The 22,761-nt window shown below is 59.1% G+C and overlaps 1 protein-coding gene across 1 annotated transcript in view; it reads right to left on the minus strand.

Moving 5' to 3' along the window:
- The window catches only part of INTS3 (integrator complex subunit 3), a 64,887-nt gene that overhangs the window by 15,951 nt on the left and 26,175 nt on the right, over positions 1-22,761 (minus strand). Inside the window, exons 7-21 of the mRNA XM_030541883.1 lie at positions 20,487-20,631; positions 19,391-19,520; positions 16,157-16,254; positions 14,265-14,456; positions 13,874-13,961; positions 12,785-12,864; positions 10,705-10,796; positions 9,049-9,155; positions 8,332-8,451; positions 6,825-6,954; positions 5,660-5,714; positions 4,564-4,667; positions 3,798-3,842; positions 2,822-2,941; positions 2,249-2,402 (exon numbers count right to left, since the gene is read on the minus strand). Coding sequence (XP_030397743.1) covers positions 2,249-2,402; positions 2,822-2,941; positions 3,798-3,842; positions 4,564-4,667; positions 5,660-5,714; positions 6,825-6,954; positions 8,332-8,451; positions 9,049-9,155; positions 10,705-10,796; positions 12,785-12,864; positions 13,874-13,961; positions 14,265-14,456; positions 16,157-16,254; positions 19,391-19,520; positions 20,487-20,631 — 1,660 coding nt within the window. The remainder of the gene's footprint in view (positions 1-2,248; positions 2,403-2,821; positions 2,942-3,797; positions 3,843-4,563; positions 4,668-5,659; positions 5,715-6,824; positions 6,955-8,331; positions 8,452-9,048; positions 9,156-10,704; positions 10,797-12,784; positions 12,865-13,873; positions 13,962-14,264; positions 14,457-16,156; positions 16,255-19,390; positions 19,521-20,486; positions 20,632-22,761) is intronic.

A 22,761-nucleotide genomic window follows, 5' to 3' on the forward strand; every position in this document is an offset into this window, starting at 1 on the left:
GTTCAGGGAGAAGCGGACTTGGAGCCTTGAGAGGAGCAGGGGGAGAGATCAGCCCTGTCCCAGGACAATGCAGTTACCCCACACTCCTGCCCTGCAGTCAGCCGTGCTGGATGTGGCTCCTGCACTGACCAGCCGCTGACTGGAACTACATGAAACTCCTGGGGGCCTGGCTGGCTCATAGGTCGCACCCTGATTCACGGCAGCATTGCCCCATCTTGCACCCAGGGGAGAACGCTGCCTGCATCCCTCCCTGAGCAGAGCAGGGGGCACCCCAAGCTGGGGATGGCCAGCAGAATGGGGTTAGCAAAGCAGCAGGGCAGGGCTAAGACACAAGCTGATTCTTTTGCCGGGGTTTGAAAGGAATGGGAGGCAGGTGGGTTCACTCAGCACTAAATCCTGCAAGTCAGGCCCCGGTCGGGAGAGCACAGAGACTGCAGAGCATGGCTCAGAGGGGCTCTCCCAAGGACGCTAAGGTCAACGCTGGCCGTGCTGACCCGAGCAGACGTGCGGCTGCTTGGGGAAATCAGCTGGCCATCAGCTGGAAATCAGAGGCATCTCGTTAAGCCCCACATTTCCCCTACATCTGCTAGTGTCACAGCCTTTCGTTTGCTCCCGAGCTCCCAAGCGCTGTGTGTTTGTGGGCAACTGCAGGGAACACACACCAACAGGAAAGGGCAGAAGGCGGGGGGCAGAAGCGATTCTGGTGCAGCTCAGAGGCCCCGGCCGCTCGACAGCAGCTGTGCCCGAGCAACGCTGGCCACGCCCCTCTTCGGAGGGGAATGGCTCTGAGCCCAGAGTGGACGGGGCCTGGGTCGGTCTGGCACAAAGTGACCTGGGGCAGAGGATTCACACGAGGGGTTTCCTTGGCTGCCATTACAAGTAAGGGGTCCCTTTCTGAGCATGCTGGGGGAGGGGCACTACACAGCGAAATGACTGAGGGATAAGACCCCTCCCCGGGGTTTGTTATTTTCCACATTTTTTCCTTCCTCTCCCGTGGCCACATTTCACTCCTCCTCCCCCCATTCACGCCTCTTTCCCCCCAGAACAGCATGGGCAGGACTCTCCCGAGGCTGGTCCCTTCCTAACGCCCAGCAGATGGGCCTGACCTGTCGGCCAGCGGGGGGGCCATCAGCGTGTTCCGAACGCACACTCACAGAATGTGACCCGTGTCCCTTTCAGCATGTCAAGATACCCCGCAAGTGCTAAGCCAGAGCTCCCTGCAGTACTTGAGCAGGACGCTGGGTGGATTCCACCCTCTGGCCCTCTGCTCCCTGGGGTCAGCTCAAATGAATTACTGCAGCCTCCTCCGAGTCGGGGATTGGAGCCGGGACTCGAGCCAACCCGCCATCACCACCCTGGCAGGGAAAAGGTGACCGCTGTGCTGGTCAAGCCTGGGCGGAGCTGTGCTGGCCAAGCCTGAGCCCCAATCTAGCTAGAACTAACAGCCTGAAGCTCCCACAGCCAAGCCCCCACAATCAGTGCACCCTACAAGCCCAGCGATGATGCCTGTTTAGAACCACAAGCTGGCTGAGAGCGAGGACATGGGGACAGGCAAAAACTCGCTCACTGTGTTCAGAGCAAAAAGAAAGTCGAGGCCAGTGCCTGAACAGTGCATGTGTGACAGGGACCAGCCAGGGGGCCAGGGACTCGCAGCTTGGCAGGTTTTCGCCGTTCCATGGCTAGACTTGTTAGGGAAGTGAGCCTTCCTAAATAGCTTCCACTTGTGCGGCACCTTTCACCCACACCACTTGCAAACCTTGTCAACACCTGTAAGCAAGCAATTTACCCAGTGCTGAGATGCAGCCACTTCTGGGTGTACCATGGCAGCTTGTAACAGCCAAACAGCACAGAGTAAGACAGGACGTGCAGAACAGAACTGTGTCTAATTGGAAAGATTGAGGGAGTGCAACATTAACACCCTGATACCCGCAAAAAGCACCAGGAGATTTCATGCACCCGGGTGCGGTCAGGACTCTGACTGAAGGTCTAGTTCAAACAGTAGTGCCCTGCAGGAGCCCTGCGCCCTCTTGCTGTGCTGAGGGTGGGTCAGCAATTGAGAGAAGACCATTCCCTACCGATTTGCCAGCGCCTATCCAAGCACCTGGCAGAGGAATTATCCTGCATGGCCCAGGGCTGCCTTGCCCTGCTGACCTAACAAGATCCTAGCTCAGGACACCTCACGCCCCTGAGCTGACCGGGGTGAGCTGGAGCGGAGACCGCGGGGGCCCCTGCCCAGCTGAATTCTCACCTCGGTGTATATGGAGGGAGTGAGGTAACAGAGCAGCCGCACGTCGTCCTCCTGGCAGGCCTTCATGTCCATCATCAGGCAGGTGTGCAGGTCCCCCAGCTGTGTGGCCTGGGCAAACGACTCGTACAGGTTCATCTTCCCTGCTGCTGCTTTGCTAGAGGGGCCACAGGGCGACATGAGCGAGTGTCCCGGGTAGGGGACCCCGGGGAGAGATTCTGTCTGACTGCTGCTTGGGGCTGGACGAGGAGCAGCTCAACTCAGCTGCCTGCCGAGGAAGCTCAGCCCCAGCCTGACAGCCCCCCAGAAGGCTCTGCCTGCGGATGAGGCTGCTCAGCAGGGGCCGGGTGGGCGGGAAGGAAGAGCCCAGGATGAACCAAACATGAGCTGAACTGGGAAGACGAGAAGCCCCTGCAGCCACCTGGCTGGGCAGGAATCCCTGCAGCGCGCTCCCCGAGTGACAGCAGAATCATTTAATCAGAGCTGCCCGCACAGCCCTCCTGGCTGGGTCAGCACTCAGGTCCATGACGGACACAGCCGGCCTCTGACCCACCAACCCCGCCTGGCCGCCCCTACCTCGCTTTCAGGTAGTAGAGAAGGTGGTAGCCAATCTTGGGCTGTTTCTGATAGAGCTCAGACAAGAGATCCAGCAGCAGAGAGAAACTGCTGTTGTCTTCCTGCATCTGGCAGAGGTTCCTGGAAGGGGGCGGGAGGAGAACAGGGACATTCAGATGTGAGAGAACTGTGCCGAGTGCGAGGGTTCCCCTGTGCAGCCGGTGCAGGGAACCCTGATTCCTGGTCCTGCATGCTCCACAGGGCTGATCTGATAGGGGACTATGACAGTGTTGTCCCTCCACCCCGAGGATGGCTGCTGACATGTGGTACAGCGCTTGGGGAGACTTTGGCTTAGGACACCAGGGCAAGGCCTGACTCGTGGGAGGAGTCCGACCTTGTGCAGAGCAGGAGGAGCTGGGATTTCAAGGCCTTGTTTGAAAACTCCTCACTAAACAGGAGCCACGGAGCTAAATTCCCACCATGGGGAAGGGCTGAGGGGAGGCAACGGGGCCTGAGACTCCACAGTGCTCACACCCCGCCCCCAGAAGTCCCACTCGGTGGGAAAGCTGCTCTTTACTCACAGCTCCAAGAGCCAGGAATCCCTGGGCTGGTGTCACTGCAGCTTAGCGGGGCATTTTCAACAGCAGGTAACTGGTGCAGACCCAGCCCTGGGTCAGCAGCGGCCTAGGACATCGCCACTGTCCAGCCGCCATTTGGGGCTGTGGGGAGTGGGCTGGGGGCTTGGCCCAAGTGCTCCATGACACACACCGCCACGCAGCATCCTCTTGTGGGGCGCCTCTGCCTGGCCTTCTGCAGATAGCGCCTGGAGCTGGCCTGGTCTGAGCGCCCACGACAGGAAATCCGGATGGCCCGGGGATACAAGGGGGCAGAGAGCAGCAGCGGCCGTCTTAAACCAGCTGTGCAGAGTTCAGCTCCAACGGTGGGTGACACCAGAGAAAACCCTAAGCAGGGTCAGTTAAAGCTCAGGAAGACTCACCTAAATATTAGGTAAAGCGGCTTCCCCACCGACTCCTCCAGAGACCTGCATGGAAAGCGCATCGTCAGTTGGGCGGCCATGACAGCTTGGCAATGCTCATCTGGGGCTAGAGGAAGCTAACGGGCTAATACACTTCCCTCCCGCAGCATTCAGGGCCTGATCGGCAGCATAAGGTGACCAGATGTCCCGATTTCTGGGACTTTTTCTTATATAGACGCCTATTACCCCCCACCCTCATCCCGTTTTTTCACAGTTGCTGTCTGGTCACTCTGCGTCAGCACCTCGGCCAGTGGGGTAACCCCCATCGAATGGGCACAGATGGGGGTGTGAGAGACCACTGGCAGAATCGGGAATAGAAACCAGGAGTCCTGACTCCTAGAACCAGGGGGAAGGCTAGGAATTACTGACTCAGACTAGGTGGTGCCAGGTGGGGTCCTTGGATCTGGGGTCCCCAGGCAGCAAGGGGGGCTCCCAGTGGCACGGCGCTAGCTGCCACGCGTTGCTCATGCTAAGCAGAGTGGTGGGGGGTGGTATGTGGTGCACTGGGGAGAAGGGTCTCATCCAAGCCCTGGGTGCTGCAGCTGTCTGCTCTGGCTTTGTGCCATTCGTGACACCTCTGGTGGTACAAGCTGGGCCAGATGCTGACGGGTTTCCCTTGCTCCGTGAAGCTAGGCCCTGCGGAGCAATCACTGGGAGCAGCAGAAGTTGTAGGGGAAAACCCAATGGCCAGCGCGAAAGGATGAGACAGAGAAAAATAAATCCATACTCCTCTGTGATTTCTTCTGGCAAGACCTCCCCGCGGAAGTGAGCCTTAAATAGCTCCTGCAGGCAGGATGCGAGGACGGATAGCTGCTCCGAGTCAAAGTCCTCCTGGGGCAAAGAAAGGCGGAAAAAAAGAGTCACCCAGCAGCTCAGGTCCAGTTGCAAGGGGCAGGGTGAAGGCCCGGCACTGCTGTACATGGCAGGACACACCTGAGTGCTACCAGATCCATTCTGTTGCCATGGCACGGCGACAAGAGCCGGCTGTCAGAGCTGGTTATCAGTGAGAAGACGCCTGGGTCTGCAGCACTTCCCAAGCACTGTGAGACACTCAGCCACTAATGACTGGAAATTCAGGCCGCATCTGCAAAGGGCGACCGGAGACGGAGCCACACAGCTGGCAAGAGGACTCCACTCCTGCGGGGGCTCAGCACACGGGGCTCTCGAACGCAGCGGCCCTGAGGAGGACAGACGCGGCCTGCACATGCTGCAGTGGGCACTGGAATGGAGTCCTCTGTGCTGAAGGCGGGTGGGGGATCTGCCCCATTTGGGACATGCTGGAATCCTGGCAAGTGGTCAGCATGACCCGTGGCTGCCAGAGCACTGCTGCGGCCCCTCGGGAGCTCCTTTGGGCTCTCACCCTGACATGTGCCCCAAGCCAACACTATCAAAGCAGGGGGAATCTATCATTTGGACACTTGAGATAAGCAAAACTGACAGGATGACCTCTTGGCTCAGTGCCCAGGGGCACCTGGCACAGCTAGCATTCAGGGTGGCAAATACATCACCCAGCCTGCCAGCGCGCCCCTCACCAGAGCATCTGGGCACCAGGCTGCCTACCCTCACCTCCCAGTAACAATCCCCCCAGCCTCTGGCAGCGTGGCCAGGCACCCAACGCTGCTCTGCGGGACCGAGACACTTGCACACGGGCGTGCTTCCCCCACAGGATGGTGCTGCTTCCAGGAGGTCTTTGCTTAGTCACATTTCTAAGCGGAAACGTGAGTGCTTGGACCACGGAGAGCCACCTCCGAGCCCCGCACCCCAGTCGCTCTCATGTCACCCAGCCTGAGGCAGAAGTGTCGTGTCCGGCTCTGTACAGCTACCTCCAGGACTTGGTCCACAATTTCCTGCATGACCTCACACTGGGCTTCCGTATCGCTGCAGCACAAAAACAAGAGGCAATGCAAGTTGCAGCGGGAGATAGCGAGAGTGGAGACAATGGTGTTTTGTACCCAGCCGGCTCTGCACAGGGGCCCAAAGGACCCCCGCGCTGGAAGGGGGAGTGTCGGAGGCCCTGCTTCGCACTGCTCCGGCACAGGCACGGAGGCAAGCCTACAAGCGCACACAGAGGGAACATGCTACACTAGCGTTCTGCACATAAACAAACGAGCTGACTGACAGCGTAAGATTAAACACGCTTAAAGCTGCCAGTGAGATCAGGGCGCCGGGCCAGGGTCTGGGAAGCAAAGAGCTTTGTCAGCCCGCTGGAGATGGAGCTAATTCCAAGGTCACTGAGGCCAAGAGGGAGGATGGAGCATTCTGCAGGGGGTGGGACAGAGGGAAGGGAGCTGCTCTCCCAGGGCAGCCCTGGGCACTGTCCATGTGACAGAGCTAGCGGGACCGACTGGCCAGTAACTGCAGCGATTGTGGGGCAATACCCCTGTGGCCAGCAGGCCCAGCTAACCAGGGAAAATCAAAGCTCCCACCATGGAGGATTGCGCCGCTCGCCCCGGGTTCCTAAGCCCCAGCTATCCTGCGGCTGTTGGGGTGCGTGGCCAGGGGGGATAAACCCAGGCCCTGTGAGGCAGGTGCTGCCCACAGAAGACAAACCAGCCCAGCTGGCACTAACCAGCTCTCTAGGGGTGCCAAGGATTGGGTGTGGCCCTGAAGACGGGGCAGGCTCCTGGCACGAGAGGAGAGCCTGGGGAGGCTTCCTCTGCATTGCTGAGGCTGCCCCTGTTCTGGGGACAGAGATTCCAGGGTTCTCAGCCAAAATCCCTTGCTGCGTCCCACAGAGAGTGGCTCCGAGGCGGTTGCTCTGATACGCATGGACAGGACCCCAGTGCCTGCGGGAGACCCCGGTAAAAGACACAGCGCACGGACTTGACCCTCACACTCCTTCGGACAAACCCCCCACACTCCTTCGGACAAGCCCTCCATCGCAGGGCTTTGGGTGCAAGTGTCTGCAGCGCTGCCTCGACAGCGCTGGAGCATCCCACATGCTGCTACATGCAGACCCACAGAACTGAGCACCTGGCCAAGACCAACCTTCCCTTCTGCAGTAACAGGACTTTATCCTTCAAAGACTCGTCCAGCTGGTCCAGGAAAGGTGTGATGTCAACGGGCTCCTCAACGATGGTTTCTTTGATTGGATGGAACCTGAATTCCCTCTTCTTCCCTGCAGTGGAGAAAACAACTGAGGTTCATCTGAGCTGCCTGCGTGACGGGGCCTGGAACGTGCTGGCACCACCACAAACCTGAGCCCCCAGCCAGACCCAACGGAAACCACTGCACCACCCGTGCTCAGAGTGGCACTGCTGGGTACAGGAGCATGCCACATTCAGCAGCCTGGTTTCCTGTCCCCACAGCCCCAGACGTGTGGGGTACGAGCTGGGACCTGGATCCCAAGTTTGGAGGCATTCAGAGATGGGCTCTGGGTCAGGCCCATCCCCAAATATTGGCACTTTGCTGGTTATCCAAAGACCCCCAAGTGCTTTATTAAGTCAGAAGCCTTCCAACCCCTGGGGTAGGTAAAGGGGAGTGTTCAGAGACTGGCAAACTGAGGTATCCTGGCTGCCTTCTACACCCGTCCCCAGTTCAGCAATGTGCCCCAAGTCACAGTGCGCAGCAGCGGCGGGAGGGACGGAGCCCAGGACTCCCAGCGTCCTGCGCTGATCACCGAAGGCCGCAGTACAGACGGTGCATCGTGGAGCTGCGAGGATCAGACTGTCCAAGGTCAATCGTGCTTTCAAGCTTCCTGGGTGTGTGGATTTGGGGCCGGCATGCCCAGCGCTCTGCAGGGCACCAGCCTGCAGCAGTGCAGACAGCAACCCGCTCCCGCTCAGGCTGGGCTGCCCTATCCCACCCTCTGACGACCCCGCCCCACCCCAACACATCCCTCTAATCAGAGTGCTGGGGAGACTACAGAGCAGTTCCACCAACGCCTGCTGAAGAAATGATCCCAGGTGTCTGCAGCTTCTGAGAGCAGCAATTCTGGCCTCCAGCAGACCAGCCAGCCCCGTGGCCCCACTCCAGATTCCCAGAGAGGCTGCTGTGAGTGTAACGAAAACGAAATGTGCCAGCAGTTGTCAGGGGCCAGAGAGGGCTGCCTGAGAAAGGAGCGAGCCTGTTCCCAAGCCGGCCACCCTGGGGTGGCCAGGGGTTCCCCAGCCAGCAGTGCACCCCGACTCGGCCTAGCCTGGTTCCCATTTCGGCGGGAGACTCAGACCCCAGGAGCCCGGGCCCACGTGACCTTCCCCGGCGCTTGCAGGGGTCAGCTTCCCGGCACCGGTTAATGACTGCAGAGCGCTCGGTAAATTCCCAGGGCCCCCTGCCCTGTTTGCAGGAGATTTGCCCCAGGCTCAGTGACTGCTGTTTGCAGGGAGAAGAGGTCTTCTGGGAACTGTGCTCACGGCTTGTTCTCTGGGGCCCGGTCACTGGGAAGGAAAGGAGGCAGTGCGTGCGCAGAGAGGCAAGAGGCTGCTAATTGGGCTGGGTAAATATAGCAGCACTTGGAGGGCATTACTGGCCAATTACTGCTGCACCAGCCTCTCACCTTTGCTATTCAAGTCCTCTTCATCGTCACTAAAGGCAGCTTCGGCATTGTCATAGCAACTGTCCTCCTTGTCAGACATGTGATTGTCCATTTCAGTGGAAACCGGCTCCTCAATTTTGACTGCAAAAATGAAGGCACAGGAGTCAGAATGGGAGCTGGGTTACCCTGGCCATTCAGAGCACCCTGTGGGCAAGGCAGAGTCCTGGGGCCACTCCGCAGGTCTCTGAGAAGGGGACAGTGCTGGTGAGGGACCCGGGAGTTTACCTGGGGGTGCTCCCAACCCAGTGACACGATCTGGAAGCCCCATGCAGAGCACAGAAGTTTTCAGAGCCATGTATTGCCCTTCCTGCTTAGCCATCATCCAGGCCAGCAGGAGAACCCGAGGCCAGTCCCAGCTGGAGGTGCCCAACGAGATGCGAGGCAGAGTGGAGTCCATGGTAAAGGGCTAGCAGTGGTGGGCGCCCAAGTTTGAAAGCTTTGCCCTACGAGTCTGGCTTTCAGCAGTGCTGACCGCCCGCAGCTCTCATGGCATTCAGCTGCGCTCCGGTGCTCAGCACCTCTGAAAATTGAGCTTGGGTTCCTAGACTCATGGCTGTAAAACTCCAGCCACCCAACACAGGGCTGCCTCAGTGAGTCTGCAGCTCTGAGAGCCATGAGCTGGCCAGGAAAGCTCCCCTGCAGCAAGAGGTGCTCTCCTGTAAGACCCAGGTGCTTTACCTTCGATGGGTGGTGAGGGCGAGCTGCAGAACTCCGGGAATTTCTCCCTCAGCATGGCACGGAGCTCCTTGTCCAGCTTGGGGTTGTCAAACAGAGGGGCCAGGGGTCTGCATAGGGAGAAGGAAAGGGATGAGAAAGGGCCAAGCTAAGATACATTTCCTGCCCATGCACCGAACCGGCCGGCTTCCTACACCTCCCTCCTGGAACTGGGAGCCCAGAGCAGGAGCCCCCAGGCCCTGCGGCTGGTAGGCAGAGGCTCAGGCTCCCTTGCCCTGGACAAAGGTCAGACTTTAGTGCAGAAGGAGGATCAGTCGGCACTGGTGCTTCCTGCCTGGCTGCTGGTCACCCAGCGTGCCTGGGAACATACTTCAGCTCTGACGTCCTAAGACCACTAGCTAGTCCCCCGGGCACACGGGCCACGCCTCAGCGGAGTCATCGAAAGCTGGGCACAGGGAAGAGAGAGAATCGACTGCCCAGCACACAGGTCCTGGCCAGGGAAGAATCGGAAAACTTCTCCCGTGGGCACTTGCTGCTGGTGATCACCATCTGCTCCCGGGGTGGGGTGGGGTGGGGAGGGGGAAGGAGATCACACTGAGGTAACTACGCCTGCGTTGGCACTGATTCCCCTGCTTTCGAGGGCAGGAGCAGAGAGCAAAGGGAACAGCACAGGGTGTCTGGCTCCGGACAGCTCTGTGCTGATCTCTGGCCACTTGGTTCAGCCTTCTGGCTTGGGGGACTCTAGTGCCCAGCCCCAGGCCCCGGCACAGACAGGGCTTCAGTTCTGGCAGCTATCAGGACTGCTTCTGCCCTGGACTCCATGGGTCCAGCCCAGCTCTGTCCCCAGGCTAGGCCTCCTGCCCCTGGCAAGCTCTGCTGCCCCGATGGGCTTTTCTGTTCTAAACAGCGTTGTCCAAAGAGCTGCAGTGCCCAGCTGAGCCAGACGGGATGAGGCATCTCTGGCAGGAGAGCTCTGTGGCGCTGGCCGAGTGTCAGGGGACAGCAGCACCCCTCCCCCCCAGCAAGATCGTTAGCAGCAGCCCATTCCTGGCCCTGCTGCCAGACCCTTGCTCTCTACTGAGGGCAGCACGCCCACCCCCAACAGTTCTGCCCATCCCAGCTCAGAGCCTTTCAGTCCCCACGGTGAAAATCCCGTTAGGGGGACTAGTCAGGGGCCTGTTCTCCAGGGGCTGGCTGCAGCCTCATTTCCCCGAGACCGCTCTGCTGTGTGAGCTGCAGGCCTGGGATGTCCCCTTCCCACCTAAAGATCCGTGGGGTCTGTGGGCAGGGGGTTCTCGTCGAGAGCAGGGGAACCCAGCTGTCGCTAACAGCTGGAACGTTTGCAGGCTGGCAGCAGATGTCAGGCAGGCTAGGAAGGCACCTGCATGTGTGTTCGCCTGGCAGCTCAGTGGCATGTGCCTACTGGAGAGGGCGGGAGCTCATTTAACCCACCCCGGCCTGAGCTGCGGATCTCAGGACCCTCACTCTTGGGCAGGATAAATTTATGGCTGCGTCTTACGCCACAGGCCACAACCCAAATCAGTTCCTCTGCTCTGCATGAGAGGTTTGTCTTTGCTGGGCCAGAGACAGACAGAGCCTGGGCAGGGCAGGGCAGGGGAGCGCAGCTGCGTGATCGTATTGAACCGAATGTCTCCTTACGCCAGCACTCGCTTCTCCACGATGTGGGTGAGGGAGTTGAAGACGCCTTGTCGGACATGAACCTCCAGCGGCGGGTAGAAGTTGGGAATGATCTGAAAGGGGGATGGAGAAAACAGAGTTAGTGCAGCTCCCTGAGCCCTTGGCCTGGCCCAGCTGTTTGGGAGGCCGGGAGACTGCAGACCCAGTCCCGCCAGCCAAGGGGGTTTAGCAGCTTGTCACGAGGCCAGTTCACTGCCTGACTGGAATCAAACTCCCCTGGCCACTTGAGCAGCAGACGAACACGCACCGTGGAACTGAGAGGAGGCAGCAGGAGAGGGTTTTACACTCATCTCCCCTTCCCTCTCCCATCCCAACGCCCATGTCAGGTTAGTAAAGGGGCATTTGGCTGAGTGACTCTGCAGCTGCACACCCTGACCCCACGTAGGAATTTGTCCCTTGCTGTTCTCGTCCAGTTTTACTGCAGAGCTGAGTGTTTCGAGGGTCGGCCCCTGGGGTCGGGAGCAAACTGGGAGTTTCAGGGCAGCAGAGACAAGGGGGCTCTGTGGAACAGGGTGCAGTGACGCCAGCGACAAGCAAACACCCACATATGCTGCGCTTGGCGAGTGCCCCTGTGGATTGCGGCCACGACAGCAGGCTGTGCTGGGGCTGACTGGGGACAGAGGCAGCATCAAATGCAGCCATCCTGCCTCTACCCACCAGAGCCCACTGCTGGGAACAATAGCCAGAGTGAGGCATCACTCTGAGCTTCTCAGGTATCAAACTCCCCCGCGGCTGGCAGCGTGACAAACAGCTGCTGCGCAGGTCCGGGCTGGCCCCTCTCTACGCCAGCTTCTTGGACTGAAAATACTGGGTGAGCTTTACTGTGGTGACTGCATGTGCAAAGCCTGGTGCACTGCTCTGTCCACGTGCATCCAGACCGCGCTGCCTGCCCCACCAGCTACCCAGCTGGGTGTTTCTGCTGCTCTTCCATGATCCCCCCTCGGTTTAGCCTGGCTCACTGCTCTGTCCATGTGCCACGCGCATCCAGCCCACACTGCCTGCCCCACCAGCTACACAGCTGGGTGTTTCTGCTGTTCTTCCATGATCCCCCCTCGGTTTTTCCATCCTTCCCATCTCTGGGGGATGGAGCTTCAGCCTCCTCCTATCCCCGACATCCTCCAGAGACAACGCTCTCTACGGGGGCTGAGCTTGCACTCCCTAATGAGGCGAGGCGTGGGCGGTTAGGTTAATTACATGCAAAGGGCAGGACAGCACAGAGCAGCCTCTCCAGCTGGATGACAGCTCCTGTAATTGCTGCCGGCCTCTGCTCTGGGGCTAAATGCAAACCCGGTGACCTGTGCGAAGATGCACTAGTGCCACTGCGCATCACCAGGCAGTGAGCAGCGGTGCCTAGGCGCTGCCAGTCTTGGCAGCTGGGCAGAGCACAGAGAGTGATGCGCCACAACTCAGATGTCTCAGAGGGAGCCCCTGGGAATCTTCACAGTGTCTGGATGCCAGGCTGGGGGGACATCAGGGAATCCCCGCTGCCCCAGTGACCAGACAGAATGGCAGTTCCAAGGGCGTCTAGACTGTGCCCTCCATCCCTCTGCATCCTTCCCCTGCCGCTCTCCTTGCTGCCCCTTCACACCTTTCCAGCTATCCCCGTGCTAAGATCAGCCTCCCGCCCCGTGGGCCAAGCACTAACCCCCTGCCTTCCCTCTTCCCTAATGCCTCTCCTGTATGCCATCCTCAGGTGCCCTCCTGGGTCCGAGTTGTCGCCCCGCTTGGGGGCCTGAGTTTGCTTTAAGCTCTTGGGGGCAGGGACCTTTCCGATAGCCCCCCACTGAGCCGGTCTGGGGCTGGTTTTAGCAGAGGTGGGTGACAGCTCAGCCACACAACATCTGCTCGGCTGGTTTCCCCACCCAATGACATCGCTGTCAATGCAGTGAGGCTCCTCTCTGCCCCGTCAGTGGCTAGCAAAGGTCCCAGGGTGGGCAGGGGGTGGAACAGAGCCTGTCAGAAGAGCTGCTTTCACAGCGGCCCCTTGTGAGCCCAGTCCCACTGTACCAGCCGGGCAGCGCAGGGAGCCGGGGGAGCTTACCCGGCACATGAAGTCCAGCAGCGTGGCTGTGATGGCAGGGTGGGGCTTCATGGAGTGATTCATCACCAGAATGGCCGGCTCTGGAAGGCAGAGAGCAGGAAACCCGGTCACCCCACACTGTGCACCAGCACTTCACGGGCCCCAGCTGAGAATGGGAGATGCCAACAGACGGGACTCAGCGAAACCTCCCCTCCACCCACCCAGAGTGAGGGCAAGACTCCCCCTTTGGCTCCTACACACCCCAACCCCATTCACACTCCCCACCTCTCCAGAGTGTGCGCCTCGGGGCCAAGCAGGCCCTGAACCAGACCCAGGTCAGAGCAGTGCCATCTGCTGTCACTCCTGCAGCCCCCCACCCTGGGGCTCGAGTGCAAGGCTGTGTGATCAGACCGCCTGCCTGCCTCCCTCCCCCACGCTTTGGCCCACACAGGCAGGGGCGTTCTGTGGCCAGCCACAGAGCCCAGGGGAGACGTCTGCTGCTGCAGGCATGGAAACCACAGCTCAAAGCGGCTCTCGTGCCAGCTTGCAAAGCCCTGCCAGAGTTCAAAGAGGGCTGGGGAGGGGGAGCGGGGCTGGTTGGAGACAAGTTATCAGGCTCTAGCTAGCTAACAGACCCTGTTATCACTGCCTGATTTGGAACTCCTTCCCTGACCGCTGCTCAAACGCAGAGCTCCTGGCTTTGGCTCCAGGGGCTGGACTCCGGAGAGGACTGGGCTGCACACTACCAGGGGAGAGAGATACCATCCAGCGCTCACCAGCCTTCCCACTGCTCTGCGCAGAGCAGAGGCCTGTGTTGAGGGGGCTCCTCCCCACAGACATTGGGCATGTGGGATGGGACCCGACTGTCCCTCTAGGAACTGAACCGAGAACGAACAAACTCACTTCACGCAGGGTCATAGAACTGCTGGGGACAGCGAGAGGCAGAATACTCCCTCTCCAAGGCCACCCCCTTGAGCCGGCCAGAGGCTCTGTGGAGCCAGGCAGCTCTGGAGATTTCAGTCTTGGCTCGGAAAGCATTGGGGGGGATGCAGGGAAAGGGGGCTGGCCCGTCTCCCCTGGGGGAGGGTGCAGAGGCATCAAGCACAGTACCGATGTTCATGATGTTGTCCTTCTCGGGGCTGAAGAAGAGCCAGTCATAGAACAGGGCAAGTTTGGCATTAGAAGCAGCAACGTTGGACTAGGGGAAGAGAGGTCACGTGATCAGGATGGCAGCAACGTCCCCCCAGCCCGCGCCCCCACCAATCTCCCGCTGCCCCAGTTCTGCCAGGCCCTGCCCTGCCTTGTTTTACAAGAAGGAAGGGTGGCTGGAGCCCGAAGCTGGGACACTGAGATCCAGCTTCCTTTTGGAAAATCCAACCCATGTCTCCGTCACACACGCTCCCTCAGTGACTTGCCCAGACAGAGATGAACACCCTGGGCTCTCTGACCAGCACTGGGCATGTTACCCCCTCCGCCCTGGTGCCCCGCCCCACACACTTACTGTGCAGGTGGTGAGTAGCCAGCCAATGATGGCCCAGCGAGGGAGGATGTCGGAGCTCAGCACCTCATTGGACGGATGGACCACTCCACAGATGTAGCGGATGAGGTCGCAGCGCAGGGACTGGCTGTCTGGGGTGGACAGGTACTGCCGCTGGAACCAGTCCTGGTACCTCTTCTGCTGGCCAAACCGCACCTGGAAGGGGAGGAGAAACACACAGGTAGTGGCAGACACACAGTCTGGTTCAGAGACAAGAGTCTTTGGGAGGACAGGCCTGGGACACGGAGCCTTCATTTCGGAGCTGCCTTGGTTCCAATCCAGCGGAGGCTGCAAGTGGCCAACAGTAGCCACAGTGACTCTCCAGCACATCCCCGGGCAGCATCAGCAGAGGCCAGGGAGTAAAAGGGGCCCAGAGAACAAACTCCTGCCACCATCCTCCCTGCACCGAGGGCAGCTTCACTAGCTGGATGGACAGAACCGAGCTTCCTGCCAGAGACACACCCTGCGCACCAACACCCCACGATGCACTCTCTGGGACCCAGGTGCAGCTCGCAGATCTTTCAGGTTAGTTTCCTTCCCAAGGCAAGCTGCCGCAGCACGAACCCTGCCTGGTGTTTGCCCACCAAGAAAGGCTGGCCTTGGCATCACTGTGGGGTTCCCGTCCCCTCCGGGAAGGGGCTGCAGCATGGCAGAGCTCAGCTCACCCACCATGCAGCAGCCATACAGAAAAAGCAGCCCCCTAGAAACCAGCCAGCCCGCAGCAAAGCTCCCCCGCGAAGCCAGTGTAATGCCTTTTAAGGAGTGTCTCAGGCACGCTTCGCTCAGCTCCGGCCGGCCACCCTTCCTTCCCTCCATCGGCGTAGGTGGCCAAAGGGGGGTTAAAAACATGAGTGTTCGCCAGACTCCTGACTCCAGCTCCACGTCCCACCCTCCTGCAGAGATCTGCTACCCAGGGCCGCTATCCCAGCACGCGAAACCAGCAGTAGCTATACAACTGCAGCAGCAGAGGCGTGAAGTTGCCTCCCCTCGCCCCGCAGCATCACACTCTGACACCGTGGGGCTAGGAGGCCCATTCAAAGGCCACTAATCCAGACAGCCTAAGTAAACACTTGGCGGGAAGCCTTTCTACATCTGGGGCCAAATTCTATTCTTGGCGACACTAGTGTAAACCCAGAGCAACTCCAATGAAGTCATATGGAGTGACTCCAGATTTACAGGGCTGTCAATGAGCAAATCAGCTGGTTCACCCGCTCTCCTCCTGCTACACCCCTCTCTCAAGGGACGCTGGAGTTGGCTGAAGAGCCAGCTTTCCTGGAAAACAAAGTGAAAGGCTGAGCAGGCCCAGCCAAGGGGGCGCCACTTCCCCCATTCTGCTGATGCCAGTGGGTCCATGGTGACCAGCAGCTGTCGCTCAGTCACTGGGTCAAACCCAGATCAGGCCGGTGACAGTCAATCGCTTGTTCTCAGGCCCGTTCAACCACCGCCCTGGCTCCCTTGTTGAGAGGAGACTGGGTCTCAGGCGGCAAAGCACCCTCCCAGCCCGAGGGTGGTCTCTTCAACCCAGGGCTGAGCCACCCCAAAGGACAGCCTGGAGGGACCCTGCTCGTACAGGGCTGGCTCTGGGGATTACCAGGGGCCTCTGCTTTCCAGAGCTGTCAATCTGGCACCTTCCCTAGTGCTAAGGTCACACTTACTTAGCTGAAACTTCACCTGCACAGAAACTGGCCTTCACCCAGCTGGCTGCACCAGGAGCAGCAGGGGAAGGAGGATGGATGGGGCAGGGTAGAAGCTCTCCAAGGGCCCCCACCCTCTAGAGCTCATGCACCCCCAATCCCATTGTGACCCGATTTCCCTCTCCCCTGGCTGGGATCCTTCTGGAAGAGCAAAGCTGTTACCCGGGATGTCATGAAGAGCAGCTTGGTCTCCATGTCAGGGGTGAGTCGACAGGCCAGGAACTTGCGAGAGGTCCTCAACTGAAGGAGCTGCAGGACACCTACAAGAGGAAAAGCCAAGAGGTCTGTACCTGAGCATCCCCAGCCAGAATCACCATGGCACCTGGGGAGAGCCGACGCCACTGTCCACACCGGCTCCGAAAGCTCCTGTTAGACCAGGGCTTTGGGTAGTGGGAAGGGGTGGAGATTTTGCTGAGGCTCCTGCACTAACCACTAGACCATGCTCCCTCCCAGAGCTGGGAATGGAACTCAGGAGTCCTGCTCCCACAGCAGATTCCCCATCCCTGCTAGATCATCCCTGGGAGAAAGCACGAGGACAGTTTGGGTTTTAACTGGGGTAAGTAGATTCCCTGTCACAAGGACAAACGTATGCCTCCAGACGTACCCTCACCTCACCCTGTGCTCACGAGGGCACTGCCTTGGCTCAGACCTCAGCGCTGATGCACCCCAGACCTCCCCAGCCTCGCCCTGGTGGGGACCAGAGGCATTCTCCAGCAGCTGCATGCTTTGGACTGTGAGTGGAACTTGTGCTCATAGGTCGCGAGATGCTGACAGCCTCCCCACTGCAGGCCTTGGGTCAGCCACAGCACACTCACAGCACCTATTCCACTGCCAAGCTGTCTCTGGGGCGCATTCACTCTGACCCTCTCCACCAAGGCTGCCAGCAAGAGACCAGCGAGTGTCAGCTGTGACGCAGCCACCTGTGTGCCATGTGAGCCGCTAGCTTGTCTCAGCTGCCCACGAGCCAGCAGGCCGACGGCAGCCCTCTACTCCATTGCCAATCCCAGGCACCAGCATTCGTTTGGGCCCTCACGGCACGGCTGTCCAACAGCACTAGTCCTCAGGGCTAGACGGGAGAGGAACCCCCGGAAGGCGAGGGGAAAGCTCCACTGAAAGACGAAGGGAGGAAGAAAGGTATAGATGAACTAGGTCCCAGAGGCCAGAGTCAGGTGAGGTGTGAGAAAGGGAAGCTGTGATACCAGCAGAGGAGGCCTGTCGCTCCTTGGCAGGACTTGACTGATTTACAGATCTGCAAGGGGTCAGAGGTACGGACAGCAGGTGCACTTTGCTCTGTTGGCACTGAAACCATTTCAATACACCCGAAACCCCATCCTCACCTCCGAAGGGCTGGGGGAGAGGAGGAGAAAGGTTTTGCCTGCTTAGAAGCAGAGAGCCTGAATGCTGGCTCCCCGGAGCGCTGCTTGGAGTGAGCCGCACATCAGGGAAAGGCAACCTCAAAAAAGCCCACCAGGCGCTCGGGAGGGAACAATCACAGCTCCCTGAGGCCCCAGCTCTCCTGCAGGGCAAGGCCTCCCTTCTCTGGCAGCCCCAGAACTTTGCAGCAGGCTCCCTGGGCCTGGCCAGCCTGAGGGTTCACAGCACCTGGGATCGAGTCAGTATCAAATCCGAACGCAGACGTAAATAGCCAGCTGCCAGAGGTAACTGCGGTCCTGCAGCAGCGCACAAGGGCAGAGAACAGCAGCAGTACAAAACCAAAGGCAAAGTGCAGTAGGAAGATTCAGGGGGGCGGGGGGAGACATGGGACACACGACACAGGACCGTACAGCCCTACAGCACGAGGTGCCAGCTGTGTGGATGCTGGGGAGAGGAGACGAACAGGGACAGCTGCTGACTGATTTCCCTGGAGGAGGGGGAAGTTGCTGGGAAGCTGGAGTAGCGCCTCTGACGTGCCCAGGCTCCCCCGGGACAAACAGCCTCATCGTTCAGCGGGGGAACTAGTTGGTGGTCAGGGTAAATTCTCAGTGAATTTAGAGTGGAAAGAAGAGGCAGGGCTGAGCACCTCTCCCTACCCTAAGGATGGGCAGAGCTGCACACACCAAAGCCTCTAGCATCACATCCCAGCCCCGACACCCAGAGACCCTCCTTCAGGGATGAGAAGAGCTCAGTTACGGGGCCTCTTCAGCCCTTGGCCTCTCCCTCGAGGCTGCCAATTATGGGAGTGGGCCTGGCAAAGGGGAAGGAGCCTGGGATCAGGAGGCTTAATGAGGTTTTGATTAGAAGATACATGTTGTGAGCTTGCCTGAGTGGAGCCAGAGTTCTTTAAAGTGCTATTAACATGGCCACCCGGGACAAGGCACTGGGATAGTGGACTTTTAAGTCCTCCTTTGGAAAGCTCATTAGAACTGCTGCCGAACAGCTAACGAGAAGATGGCCTCCAGAGCAGGGAATAATTTATACTGAGACATACAGAGATCTAAAATAAAACAAGCCTATTTTAATCCGGCCTGTGCGGGGAGCTCTGTAACGGAGTGTTCCTGCTCGTTAGGTGTGCCAGCGCACTGGGGAAAGAGAATCACAGCAGCACCTGCTGCCCTCACTCGCTATTTCAAAGGTTCCCCAGCACTCTTTCCCGGGGAGTTTGCAGAACTCAGATGCTTTCTATCACTGGGATCCACCTGCAGCTTTGTTTTCAGCTCAGACAATTAAAAATATTAATTACAATGAAGGAAGCTTTAAGCCCAGAACATGTAATCAAATGGCACTATGTTTTCCTGGGGTCTGGCTGCCTTCTCCCTACCTGTAATGAAAGCTGGCTGAATTATTGATCATGCCATCTGGACGGCTCAGAGCCCAGATGTGCACCAGGCCCTGGCAGTATGTAAGGAAACAGGGAAGCCACCTGGGGGACAGCCTGTGGCAGGAGACCCAGCCCAGCTCCTTCGCTCCCCATGGCCAAGGGGGCAGCAGGCAGGGCACATCTTACTGTGTTGAGTGGCTCTGGAGGGGAATCTGTCTCTGCCAGAGCGGGACTCACGAATGGCCTTTTAGAGGTGTGTGCGCAGGGGATCCCTCTCCTCCTACAGGACAGACTGGAATATCGGAGCTGAGCAGCAGCCAGCCGCTCAAGCTCTGCTGAGGATTTATGTTTGGCCCCAGGTGAGTCATGGAGCCCCAAGGACGAGGGCTCTGCTTGAGGGGAACGAGTCCTGGGACATCCAACTACTGCACTGGATTCTGCCCGCAGTCCAGCAGCGCAGACTAAGCGGTGTGGACAGTCCTCTCTCACACCCGCCTGTCCCTTGGCTGTGCGCGTCTGAGAGGATGCAAAGGTGTGCGCACACAGGCGCTGGGACACCAGGTGTGGCCGACCTGCGGCCAGACAGCCCCGGCAGCGGCTCTGCGGGTAACCTCCCCTCTGCCCCGTGCCTCACCTACCTGTGAATTGGGCGCTCAGCGCCTGTGGATTGTGGATAATGTCTTTCCAAAGCTGCTCAAACTCTGGTATCCTAGCAACGTTCTGCAAGAGTCTCACCAGGTCCCGGCCAATCATGAAGCAGTCCATGAACTTGAGGAAGGGAGAGGAGAGATCATGTATTGTTCACCTGAGGAGGGGGCTGTGGGCAGGGGTGGGGGAGGGACTGGGAACATTCAGTTCTTGAACCTGAGAGCAGGCTCGGATGAGTCACTCTCTGCACATTTCCTCTCCTGCCCTGGCAGGCTGCTCCCTTTTGAAGACAGCAGGTTCTAAAGGGGCTGGGTGACAGGAGGGAAGGTCAATGGCTATTTTAAGATGTTCTCTGGTGTAAAACAAACAAGGGGGCCGTAAATCTCGCGCTTTATCTCCAGAACTGTGGACAGGCTCAAGCTCAGTGCTTGATGCTTGAGCCGACATGCCTAGCTCAGGAGAAGGTGGGGGGGAGACAGATGTGGGGTACAGGGGCTGCGGAGAGCCATTCGGGCCAGCAGGACTGATAACCCTGAAGGGAAGCATGGATCCAGAGCCCACCAGCCTCCTCTGCCAAGCTGGGGGTTCTGTGGTTTCTAGAGCATGGGTGGAGATTGGCTGCCACGCTCCAGTCAGCCAGCTGCACACCTGAGATGCTGGCATTTTGGGGGGCTGCAGCTGGCCAACCAGAAGGCATCGGTGCCTGTGATGGACTTGAGGGAAATGGGCCTGGACACGGGACAGAGGCCCCACAGGAACTAGCCCCATCAAACCAGCTGTTCTCAGTGCCACGGGGAAGAGAGCTGGGCTGAGAACACGCCAACCAATGGGCAAACTTCCAGCCAGGCATGCAGGGAGCAGACCCCACCGCTTCCGATGTCACAGCCACTGCGAGTGCCGCTGCCTGTGCCCCAGACTGCATGGGGCAAGCTGAAGAGAGACCCAGACTGGCAGGGCTCAGGCTCCCGGAGGAGGAAGGAACACAACCAGATGTCTGCTGGGACAACCAGGTCTCCCCCCACCCCCACAACTGCATCCAGATACTCCCTCGGAGGGGGAACGCTCCTGCTGCCAGCACCCCCTCACCCGTTCCCGGAGCAGGGAGATGCAGAAGTCCACCTCCTTCTGGCGCAGGGCCTGGAGCTGCGAGGTGCCGTGATGGTCCACGATGAGCCGCAGGTAGGTGTACACAGCCATGGCAATCAGGATATTGCTCTTCAGCACCCACTCTCTGGAAGCAAGCGAGGGACAGCACCTTGAGCCAGCACCACCCTCCTCTCCAGCCGAGACCCGCTAAGCACTTTACTAGCATTAATTCCCAGCCTGGAGATGGGGAAACCGAGGCATGGGAGGAAGCAACTTCTCCAAGGTCACAACTCAGCAGGTCCTGACCCCCAGCCCTGCTCTAAACACTGGATCACACGCTTTCCCGGAAGGGGTCAGGAGCGGACTACACAGCTTACCCAGACTATGGCGAGAGCCAGTCACCTCTCCCCTGCAGCCTGTTATCTGTCAAGGCCCCAGGCCCATCAAATCCAGCCTCTTGCATCTCCTAGCCCGGAGCTGGTGCATGCTCAGCCCAGCTCATCCCACAGGGATACAGGCTTTTTCACCCAGCACTAGTGTGCAGGGTCCCCCACTTGGGGACTGAGTTACAGCTGGCCTTTTAAAAGCCACAGGGTCTCTCCCCCTGCAGAAGAACAGATGGCAAACAAGCTAGCGTGAGAACATCCTCCTCCCCCCAGCCCCAGCTTTGTGCCTCCCATCATGCTGCCCACTTGGTCTGTGCCCTCATCCACCAAGTGCTGCCTCTCCGCCACATCCCAGCCCTGACGGCGACTCCTCCCCTCTCTGCCAAGAGCCTGCTCCCAAGCTGGTGCCTGGCTTCTCCTAGCTGCACTGTCAGCAGCCTGGGGCCGGGCGGGTTTCCTCGTGTGTACAGACAGTGCTGCATACATTTACAGGGCCATGTGGCCTCGGCCGGCTGTGGCACCCTGCAGGGTAACTGCGTATGTTGGTGACAAGGGGAATCAGCTGCTGGGCCAGAGAGAAACTTTCAGCCCCCAGCAGCTCTCTCACAGCACCAATAGCCAGGACCCAGTGCACACAACACAGGGTAAATAGAACCAGGGAGATGTCCGATGCCTGGCATTAGACCGCACGACATGAGCTTTCATTCTTCCCAGCTCAGCCTGTCAGAGCAGATGGATCCAGCAAACATTGGGAGCATCTGGGCCAGACGATCACACGCCACTGACGTTAAAGCATCGGCTTTCGAACAGCAGCTCCTCGTTTGATCAGGGTGCAGTTCTGTCCCGCCTGCCCTGCTTGCACACTGCGTGCATCATACGGTGCCAATGTGGCGCTGCAGAAAGATGCTGATCCCCATGGCTATGGGACGAGCGGCCGCACCGGAGCAGGCTGGGTGCGTACCCGTATTTTCAGTGCGCAGGGTAAGAGTGGCTCTGGCAGCCTTCAGTGGCACGCCAGCTATCAAGCCAGGTGCTCCCCTTGCCTGGCCGAGCAGGAACGCCAGGAGAAGGAAAGGAAAAGGCAGAGGTTAGGAGCACCGGGGGCGGGGGGAGGACTCAGAATAAGCGGATGGACTGAGACCAGCGTAACAGGCTGCCACCAGGGAGATGCACGAGGTTATCAACTTTGCTCTTCCCAGCCCCTCTGCTGAGGAGCCTCAGATGAGACATGTTTGGGCAACACACTGGAGTCAGCGCTGCAGGGACCAACTCTGCCTCAGAGAAGGGGAGGGGCTGGGAGACTAAACAGACCTTTCCCTCCAGTGCTAAGTCCTAAGCACCTGCCCCACTCAATGCTCAGGTCTCTAACCCAGGCAACTCCTCCAGCATCCAACAAGGATGGGCCCTCGCACGCTGCACAGACAATGACACTCCTGGCCTGTTACAGGACCAAAGATGGCTTCTCCCAGATGTATTAGAATCATAGACTATCAGCATTGGAAGGAACCTCAGGAGGGATCTAGTCCAAAGCAGGACCAATCCCCAACTGGTCCCCTCAAGGACTGAACTCACACCCCTGGGTTTAGCAGGCCAATGCTCTAACCACTGAGCGATCCCTCCCCCTGAAGCTATCCCCATCTAGCTAGTTACTTTGACCACCCTCCCCGTGCAGTGCCCCGGGCCCTAACAGGCTCCAGAGGACAGGTACACAGGAGTTCCGGGACTGAGACCTTTGTCTCCTCACACACTCTCTCGCCTGCTTCCAGCACCACAAAGAACCATGTTTCGGTAATTCTGTACTGCTGCCATTTACCTGGCGTGAACTATTCCCTCCGGACCCCTGCAGCATCAGAACCGATTCCCTCCAGCTGAACACAATGACAAATGCT

Source organism: Gopherus evgoodei, chromosome 24 (assembly GCF_007399415.2).
Source record: "Gopherus evgoodei ecotype Sinaloan lineage chromosome 24, rGopEvg1_v1.p, whole genome shotgun sequence".
Lineage (NCBI taxonomy): Eukaryota > Metazoa > Chordata > Testudines > Testudinidae > Gopherus > Gopherus evgoodei.